This window comes from Theobroma cacao, chromosome 7 (genome assembly GCF_053813885.1).
Source record: "Theobroma cacao isolate CCN51 chromosome 7, ASM5381388v1, whole genome shotgun sequence".
Lineage (NCBI taxonomy): Eukaryota > Viridiplantae > Streptophyta > Magnoliopsida > Malvales > Malvaceae > Theobroma > Theobroma cacao.
Window position 1 is genome coordinate 10,808,329 of NC_142645.1, and position 10,438 is coordinate 10,818,766.

At 35.1% G+C, this 10,438-nt stretch overlaps 1 protein-coding gene, 1 non-coding gene and 1 pseudogene across 2 annotated transcripts; 2 read left to right on the forward strand and 1 right to left on the reverse strand.

The window, feature by feature from the left end:
- On the forward strand, positions 1 to 1,411 carry LOC18594550 (scopoletin 8-hydroxylase-like). The gene is made up of 3 exons (XM_018124120.2): positions 1 to 523; positions 680 to 1,028; positions 1,115 to 1,411. The coding sequence occupies exons 1-3, from the start codon at positions 24 to 26 to the stop codon at positions 1,364 to 1,366; spliced, it is 1,101 nt and encodes a 366-aa protein (XP_017979609.2). The 5' UTR covers positions 1 to 23; the 3' UTR covers positions 1,367 to 1,411.
- A 6,016-nt stretch (positions 1,412 to 7,427) lies between these two features.
- LOC148761659 (uncharacterized) lies at positions 7,428 to 9,749 on the reverse strand (annotated as a pseudogene).
- LOC148761660 (small nucleolar RNA R71) lies at positions 9,097 to 9,203 on the forward strand. Its single transcript, XR_016027655.1, has one exon. It is a non-coding gene; the product is annotated as a small nucleolar RNA R71 (small nucleolar RNA).
- Positions 9,750 to 10,438: the final 689 nt, after the last annotated feature.

Sequence of the window (10,438 nt, forward strand, 5' to 3'; positions counted from 1 at the left end):
GCCACTTTTTAGCTTACACAAAAATGGCCCCAAGTTTAGATGATGGCAGCTGCCTTTTTAACTTCGTCGTCCGAGAAGGAAATGGAGTTAAAGGAATGGTCGATCTAGGCTTATCAAAGGTGCCAGAACCTTACATTCAACCACCGAAGGAGAGAATAGACAAGAAAAAGGCAACCAGACATGAGCAGGCACCGATTGATTTCTCAAGGCTAAATGGACCTGACCATGACCAAGTGGTCAAGGAAATTGTTACAGCTGACGAAACTCTTGGCTTCTTCCAACTTGTGAACCATGGCGTGCCTGTTGATTTGCTGGAGTCGCTCAAGGATGCGGCGCATAACTTCTTTGGTCAGCCATCGGTAAAGAAGGCTGTTTATCGCAAAGAAGTGAGTCCGAGCCCGTTAGTGAAGTATGGGACGAGCTTTGTCCCAGAGAAGGAGAAAGCATTGGAGTGGAAGGATTATATTAGCATGATATATACCAATGATGCCGAAGCTCTTGCACAATGGCCTGAAGAGTGCAGGTGAGATGTGCTACATATCTTTTTTTTCACATTCCTTTACCCATGTCTTTCCAATTCTAAACCAATCTGAAATATCCATTTTCGTTGGTCATCTTCATAAATAACATCGTATATTACCATCAGTTTCGATTCTGTGACACTTTTCTCTCTTTTCAGAGAAGTTGCACTTGAGTACTTGAAGACATCAATGAACATGGTGAGGAAATTGCTTGAAGTTTTGACTGAAAATCTTGGAGTGCAACTGGATGACTCAAAAATTGATGCACTCGTCGGCATGAAAATGGTTAATATGAATTTTTATCCGATATGTCCTAATCCAGACCTCACAGTTGGTGTTGGACGCCATTCTGATATGGGTACTCTTACAATTTTACTTCAAGATGGAATTGGTGGTTTATATGTGAAAGTTACTGAAGAGATTGATGATATTGAAAAGAAAGCAGAGTGGGTAGAAATACCACCTCTCCCTGGTGCTTTGGTCATCAATATTGGTGATACCTTACAGGTTCGTGTCAAAGTCTCTGACTAAGATTCTTAATATTTTATTTTAATAAAAAAGTTACTAACTTTTCAATGTCTTTTTTTCTTCAGATATCAAGCAATGGAAAGTACAAAAGTGCAGAGCATAGAGTTCGTACCACAAGCACCAAATCCAGAGTGTCAATACCGATATTTACAACTCCAAAACCAAGTGCAAAAATTGCACCACTTCCTCAACTTGTAGAAAAAGAAAGGGTGGCTCGTTATAGAGAGTTGGTATTTGGAGACTATATGAAAAACTTCTTTGCAAATGCACATGATGGCAAGAAATCCCTTGACTTTGCACAAATAAACTCTGCTTGATGTTGATGCAGAAAATTTTGTCCTACTCTTGATTTTAGCATGTCTTTTTGGTGCTTTTAATTATGTAGTCAATGACGACAAAAAGTATATATAAAAATTTTTACTTTATTTTCTATCCCAAATCTTGTAATTATCATTGAGCTTTAAATTGCGGTTGGCCCATAGCAGTAGTATGGAACCCCCACCACCAAAAAAAAAAAAGAATTAAATTGAATTTGAGATTTACGTATATAAATATATATAAAAATAGAAATAAAATAAATATAATACACTAAGGAACTTAGTGTAGCCGTAACCAAATGATTATTTGAACAATTGAACTGCAATCAAGTTTTTAACACATAAAGAAAAATTCAAGCTTAGGGATTTGGGCAAATACCTCGGCCCATGGCAGGTCTAAAGCAAGGTTCCAAATATAAAAACTAAAACTCAAATCTGCCCGGCTGAGACAACAACACGACAATTCATCAAGAGTGGATGAACTAGTCTATCTAGGCCCTTATTGAAGAAATGGAGTTGGACAAACATGAAATATGCATCCTGGTGACGACCAAATATTTTGACAGTGGTCCCTGTGTTGGAATGGGATGACTGGCTAACTGTTTTCCAAAAGATTACTAGCTAGATACGCGATCTGCAATAGAGTTTGCCTCGTGACAAACAAGAACAAATGCTAGTCGTCGCTTTTTTTTTTCTTTCTGTAACCTTTTCCGATCAAAAACAACATGTTGGCCCTTTTAGATAAAAAAGGTGCATTTTTCATGTTGTCGGTGGCTGTTTTTATTTTTACTGTTGGTTGTTAGAATTTTCTCTTTCTTTGGTTGTTAAATTCCGGCCACCAACATGTGTCTCATTGTTATTGGCTGCTTGAATGCTTGGTGCTGAAATCGGTGTTATTTTCTCGTAACCGATTGAATGGCCAGGCGTTATATCTCCATTGGTTTTCCTTTTATTCTTCTCTCTCTTGTAAACAGACTATTTAAATGCTGTTGCTTTAGTAAAACGGTGCACTGCACTACTTTTCTGTTTTTCCTCATTTTCGCTCTCATCTTCCCCAACTCTTCCTTTAATTCAACATGGGATCAGAGCAAATCAATAAGGGGACTGATTTTATTCTTGTTCTTCACTACTTGTTTGCAATGTTTTTTCTCTTGTTTATTCATGGCTTCTGCAAGGTTCAGTTCATCAGCTCCTCAAATCTTTAATGAGGAGAACTACGCTTTCTAGGTTGTGAAAATGAAAGCTTACCTAGGAGCTTTTGATCTTTAAGAGATAGTGGAAGTAAGAGATGACCTTCTAGTGATGAGGCACGCTAACTTCACTTTGGCTTAAATTAAACAACATAGTGAAGATGTTGCTAAAAGGTACAAGGTCCTATCTTGCTAACACTTTGCTGTATCTGATGTAGTCTTTGCTAGAATCATTCAGTGTGATGGTCCAAAGGAAGTTTGGGATCTTTTGAAAGATGAGTTTCACGACAGTGAGAGGACTAGGCATATGCAGGCTTTAAACTTTCAAAAGCAATTTGAAATGCTTAGAATGAGAGATGATGAAAATATTACAGATTTTTCTGGAAAGACTATAAAGCTTGTGAATTAGCTTACGTTGCTTGGGGAGGAAATGACTAAGAAAACGATAGTGAATAAGGTTCTGGTTAGTTTACTAGAGAAGTTTGAGGCCAAGATATCCCCCCTTTGAGGATTCAAAAGATATCTCTAAGCTTACTTTAAGTGAACTTATAAATGCCTTGGAAGCTTAGGAGTTGAGAAGAGCCTTAAGGCGAGAAGATTATGGTGATAGTGCCTTGGTTGCTAAAACCAAGAATATGAAAATTGGAAGCAATATCTCTAAGAAAATGAGTCAGATAGAAAAGGAAAAGATAAGAAACCTAGTGATGGTAAGAATGGGAACTAGAAACATAAGTATCAACCCTGTCCCCATTGCAAAAAGAGCACTCATTGTGCTAAATTTTGTTGATATAGGCCCAATGTGAAATGTAAATCTTATAACTAGCTAGGATATGTGGAAAGAGTGTGTAAGAACAAGGGTTTAAACACTGTAAGAACAAGGGTTCAAACACTAATGAGAAGACTGCAGTTGCTAAGTGTCAGTTAAAATCCTACTACGCAAGTATACGTATCGAATAGATAGTATATTAGCAAGCAGGGTATCGATCTCACAGGGAATTGATCTAAAACTTTACTAAGTAATAAAATTAGAACAATTTAATCTTATCCAAATAATCAAAATTAATTAATTAACTAAAACTAATTAACTAAAATTAAAATCAACAAGAAAAATCAAAATAATAACTTGAGAAAATATCAAATCAAACAAGCCTAGAATTACAATATCCCTCACACTTCATCTAAATCTTACCTCTCTTTCTTAACTTATTTTAATGGGTTAAATTACTAACCTAGAATCCTCAATTATTTATAAGGATCTCCCGACTTGTCCTATAAAAATATTTATTTTAATCAAAACACTATATTCCTATGTGAATTGAAATTAAAACAGACTCATTAAGTTCAGGTTCTAATCTGACTATATATGGCTTATAGGTATATCCCTATCCTATACGCAAATCAATTAATATGATTATATGCTATCTCAATTTTAGTCTACACTAAACTCCCTTCCCCAAGTTTGTTTAGGTTCTTAGATCAATTTAATTGGTGGCCAAGCAATTAAAAGCATTAAGAACAAATTGAAATAAACAATTCAAATCCCATTGAAAATAAGTAAGATAGAGATTAAAAACTTAGACTACATGTGAGTTCAATTGCAATTCTAGAAAAAAAAATTTAGCTAATCATAATCGCAAAATAAAATAACATTGTATAAAATTTAACCATTGAAAGAATCAAGAACGATAAAAGCTAAGGAATAAAAAAAAATAATATTTGCCGTATTGATCTTCAAGTTTCAGCCTCAACTTCTAGTTTCTTGAATCTCCCAAAGGTTTTTTTTTTAATGTTGTTAAACATATCCTATTTATACTAATAAACTTAACCTAAAGTTCCTTAAGCTGACCTAGGGTTTAATTGGGCTTAAAAGTATAATAAGAGGCCTAAAATTCAATTGTCAATCTTCACAAATTTTCATTTCCGGTACAGTAAGTTTAGCTATTTTCCGATGCGATTTTCTCTATCTTCGAAGCAGAACTGGGCAAAGTAATCTTCATAAAAGTTGTATCTCTGTCTCTTAGTTTTCCACTGGTCCAAGAATCGCATCATTTGAAGTTCTGTAGCTCGAGATATGGCTAAAATACTGAAGTATATGCAAGCAGATTTTGAATCTTTTAACATCTTACTTTCCAAAATTAAACCCAATAACTTTTAATCCTACAAAAGAAATATAAAAACTAATAAATCATAACCAAATTAAAAGGAATAACATAAAATTAAAATAACTAACTTACAAGTAACCTAATTATAAAAACAACTAAAAATAAGTAAATTATAATTGAAAATTAAGGACTTAGCTAATATTTAATAACAAAATTAGAGTAAAATAATTCTATAAAATAGAATTATCACACCCCCAAACTTAAGATTTTGCTAGTCCTCGAGCAAAAGAAAATCACAAAAAGAAAACTGAAACATCCAAAAAATCCTTAAATGAAAGATAGAAATACCGAATCATGATTTCTCAAATTTTCCTCAGAAATTAACTCCAATTCCAACTTAAGGTAACTTATAGCTAATCCTTAATTTCATGCATCAATTCAAGTGAAAACTTATTTTTCGCATGAACTTCTTGTGTGTGTGTGAATACTCTCTTACGAAGAATATCATGCAATTCGGATTAGCTTTATGTCAACTCTAAGCATAGATTAGTACTAGGATCCCATAGGTTTGCTTTTCATCTCTCTCTCCACTAATGTAGATTAACACTTATTCAAGGATCAATAGGTCTTTATCAAGCTTGTAATGTAAGGTTAGGGTCAAGGTATGATAAAGGATATACTTAGGCTCAAATTCACCCTAAGCACTTAATCAATCTAGATCATATAAAGAGCTCAAAAAAATTTTTTTTTTTTGTAAAGCACCCCCAAACTTGAAGTAAACTTTCCTTTGTACAACACACTTTATTTCTTTTCTTTTCTCTTTTTTTTTTTTCAACCCCCAAACTTATTTTTGACAATTATAGACTAGGGGTAATTTTACTAACAACCTTCACTTTTTGTGTTTTTTTTTTTTCACACCTTTCTCCCTCAATTTATCTTTAAGCTCAAATCATTCTTTAGAACGATTAACATACTTAGAGGGTGAGAGGTTCAAATTGCTGAAATTAAATAAACAGGCCAAGGCTAATATAACTGTGTAATTACAAAGAAAAGGTAAATTAGGCTCAAAAAGTGTGACTAAGGATAAATATAACAAGGTAGGCTCAAAAAGGCTCAAACGATCCAAAGATGGCCTAAATTACTTGCTATCCTAAGTGTTATCTAAGATTTCGCCTCGAGAGAGAATCTAACAAATTCTAGAATTCTTGACTCCACTATACTTTTTCATCAATATAAAATTTCTCTAAATCACACATACATTCTAAGTAAAAGAGTATAGTGCTCAATTTATTGGAAGTCACATTCTAAAATAAAGCTAACACAAGAATATCACATAAAATTAAATCATAACTATATGCTTCCCAAAAGCAAAGAATCAAAAGATAATTAAAATATCATCCTAGGATTGGGACAATCAAGAATAAGATATAACTATCTCAATTTTTTTTTCAACACAACAAAACATGCAAATCACAAATAAAACATGTAAATAAACTAACAAAATTCTAAACTACTCCCCAAAACTTAGAATGAACATTGTCCTCAATGTGATAAAAGAAAATAAAAGAAAAAGGACAAGAATATTCCCCTACTCTGAAGCTGCAGTCTACATGTCCTCCGCATGGCCACCACCCATCATCAACTCTCAGCAACAAAGCATTCATCAATTAGATATGTAGCGAATGAAAAGTTCATGAATCCATTATATGGGTAACAAGAAATTGGCACTAATATTCAAAATTTTCGGCACTCTAAGCATTAATCATGAGGAAGTCTGAAAAACTCATTAACAAACATGCACAATTGATTCATTGAAGGTTCAAAAATTATAAAGTTTGCCATTAACACCAACCTCATCCTTTCTTTACACAAAGTAATTGAAAACCAAGTGTTTGAATGAGTACTTACTTTAGGAGTGCAGGATTTCAAAATAAAATAAAATAAAATAAAATAAAAATCCAAGTAGAAAGAAAATGCAAAAATTTGGAGTGAAAGACAGAAGATAGAGGAAAGCAAGAGATTGGCAGGAAGAGGAATAATAGGAGTAGGGATGGTAGTCGAAGAAGAAAAAGAGTGACAAAAGAAGAAAAGAAAAAGAAAAAGAAAATATAAAAAAAAAATTCAAAGGGTTAGCCGTAACGCTCAAAATCTTTTTCACCAGAAGCTTTACACTTCAGGTTCGAGCGCGACGGCTTTCAGGGTTGAGCGCCGTGGCTTTCAAGGTTGAGCGCCACAGCTCTCCCTTTGAGGGTCGCAGCGCTGAAACATTTTGTTTCATGTGCCTTGTTTTCTTCATTTCAAGGTCGCGGCTCTCCCTTTGAGGGCCGTGACTCTGACCCTTTTTTTTTTTTTACCAATTACCTGCAAAATGGAACATAAAAAAAATTAGTAAATCAATAGAAATAAATTCTAACTAAACAAAAAACATTAAATAAAATAAAGGTTAAAATAAGTAAAGTTTAGAAACTTGGGTTGCCTCCCAAGAAGCGCTTGTTTATAGTCACTAGCTTGACTATAATGCCCCTTTTTTAGTTCTTCATCCTTGGAATATGGTCTAAGGCTTATCCCATTAACCATGGTTGTTCCTGTATCCTCACTATAAATCTCAATTATTCCACAAGAATAAGCCTTTACTACTTTGAAAGGACCCCACCATCTTTCTTTGCGTTTCCATGGAAAAAGCTTGAAATATGATCTAGAAAGCAGCATTACTTGTTGTCCAATCTCGAAAGGACAATTAGATGGTGGTGGAGGATGCTTCGTTGGTGATTACTCAGCTCTCACAGGTGGAGGTGGTGGCTTAAACTCAAAGATTGGTGCTTGCTCACTTATAGGTGGAGAATTAGGTTCACCTTTTCCTTTATCAATTAGCTCCACTCTATAGCAACAATTTGTAGAGCTAGGATGTTTATTTGCATTGAAAATATTAAACTCAATTACCTCTTCTCCAATTTTAAAAGTTATCTTGCCTTCCCTCACATCAATGATTACGCTTGCGGTAGCCAAGAATGGTCATCCCCAGATTAAAGGAATTTCTTGATCTTCTTCCATCTCAAGCACAATGAAGTCCATCGGAATGTAAAGATGCCCAACTTTAACCAATACATCCTCAATAATCCCAACAGGATACCTGATTGTTTTATTTGCTAATTGCAAAGAAACTGTGGTAGGTTGTATTTCATTAAGTCCAATTTTCTCAGCAATTGATAAAGGCATGATTGAAACACCTGCACCCAAATCACATAAAGCTTTAGTAAATTTAAATCTACCAATAGCACAAGGTATAGAAAAACTCCCTAGATCTTTAAGTTTTAGTGGAAGCTTGTTCTGAATTATTGCGCTGCATTCCTCATTAAGTGCCACTGTTTCAAAATCTTCCAGTCTCCTCTTTTTAGTTAAGATGTCTTTCAGGAATTTGACATAACTTGGCATGTTTTCCAAAGCTTCAGCAAAAGGAATGTTTATGTGGAGTTTCTTGAAGACATTGAGGAATTTCTCAAACTGTTTATCAAGCTTTTGTTTTTTCAACCTTTGTGAGAACGGTGGTGGAGGATAATTTGCTTCAAAATTCCCTTGATTTTTAGCTTGCCCATTATCTGTCTTTTCCTCTTCAACTTCTTTCTCAATAATTGCCTTGTCATCATCTATATGCTCCTTTGAAGATTCAATTGATTTTTCATTCACCTCTCCGACTTCTTTTCCACTCATTAGTGTAACTGCATTACAATGTTCTTTACCTTTGGGATTGACTTGTGTATCACTTGGTAAGGCACCTTGGGGTCTACTGTTGATGGAGTTTGCAAGCTGTCCCATTTGGGTCTCAAGATTTCTCAAGGAGGCTCCATAGCTCTGAATTATGGCATCAGTCTTGGACATATATTGCAAGATAAGTTCTTCCACTTGGGACTTCTTTTCAGGAATTGGTGGTCTAGATTGTTGTTGAAAATCAGGAGGCACGTTGGGGTTTGACTTGGAAGGCCTTGTATTATTGTTCCATGAAAAGTTGGGGTGGTTTCTCCAACCAGGATTGTAAGTATTAGAGTATGGGTTATTCTGTTGCTTGTTGAAGTTCCCCACAAATTGGACTGATGCAGAATTGTATGAACATTGATCACTTGAATGGCCATCTCCACACATCTCACAAACTACAAATGAATTTTGAATTGCATGAACTCTCAATGTGTCAAATTTCTTGGATAGTGCAGCCACTTGTGTAGCTAAGTTGCTAATTGCATCAATCTCATAGGTTCCAATAGCTTTTCTCGAACCCGACCTTTCTGAAGGCCATTGACAATTATTTGAAGCCATCTCTTCCAACAAATTATAAGCATCTGCAGCATTCTTACTCAACAATGCCCCACCACCAGCAGCATTAATTGTGGTTTTAATTGACCCAACCAACCCATTGTAGAATGTCTGAACTTGCAACCAATCAAGAATCCCATGATGTGGACATCTTCACAGTAGTTCTTTAAACCTCTCCCAAGTTTCATACAAGGACTCACCATCAAATTGTGTGAATGAGGTGATGTCGTTCCTCAACTTTGCAGTCTTTGCAGGCGGAAAGAACTTTGCGAGAAGCTTTTGAGCCAAGTCCTCCCATGTAGTGATAGACCCATTAGACAATGAATTAAGCCAGCTTTTTGCTTTATCCCTCAAAGAGAATGGAAACAGTCTCAACCTAATAGCATCATCAGTTACTCCATTGTATTTAAAAGTATCACAAATCTCCAAGAAATTAACTAAATGAGCATTAGGATCATCACTGGGTAATCCACCAAACTGGACCGAAGATTGGATCATCTGAATGTAAGCTAGTTTAATTTCGAAATTATTTGCATTGATGGAAGGTCTCCTAATGCTTTGGTGCAAACCTTGCAATAGAGGAATTGCATAATCTCGCAATGCTTTATTTTCTTCGGGATCTAGATTAATGGCATTATTTCCATTATTATTGTTATCCTCAGCCATTGTCTGATTTAAAGCTGCAACTTGCAAATTCTCCCTTCGATGTCTTCTAAAAGTTCTTTCTATCTCAAAAGGAATAAGATTCAAGTTCTCTCTTCTTTTGTCACGACCCGAAACTCCCATCGAGCCCATGACAACCGTCGCGAAGTCTCGTCAGACATTCTTTACCCCGAATGCTGACCGAAACCTCGCAAGGCTTTCGTATCAATTTTCTTACCTCTCCTGTGATCGACAGTAACTAAAATCATGTTTTGAAACGATATGGACCATTTTCCCATCCAAAAACAATGAAAATTTATTTCTGTCTCACAGGGTTGTTTTAGTCATTTTTCTTCGAAAATAATGAAACCCACCAAAAACATGGTGTAAAAGATAAATATGTTCATACATACTTTAAATAAGATAACTGAAGTATAAAATTATTTTTACAGTGACACGTGTACTCCCAATTGACCAAGAAGGTGTAGGGCTACGAACCCTTACTTTTTAGGATGAAACTTCGAGATTAATTCTCGTCTTAATCAACTATCAACAAACTGTCCTGAGCCTGAAAAATGGATAGAAAGAGGGGTGAGATTATGATTACATAATCCCAGTGAGTAAACAATTACCATCAAAAGCATCTAAAGCTGAGTAGATGGAGACAATATAAAAACATTATATCTCAATAATGTTCATAATGCAAAATTCGTTTCAATCTATACCAAACAATTTCTTTTCATCAAAATTTCCTTGGCTTATGAATGTCTTAAACTTGGACCCTGCCAGAATCATTCTCGCTGGTACCTTCGTCAAGGTATCCCACTGAGACC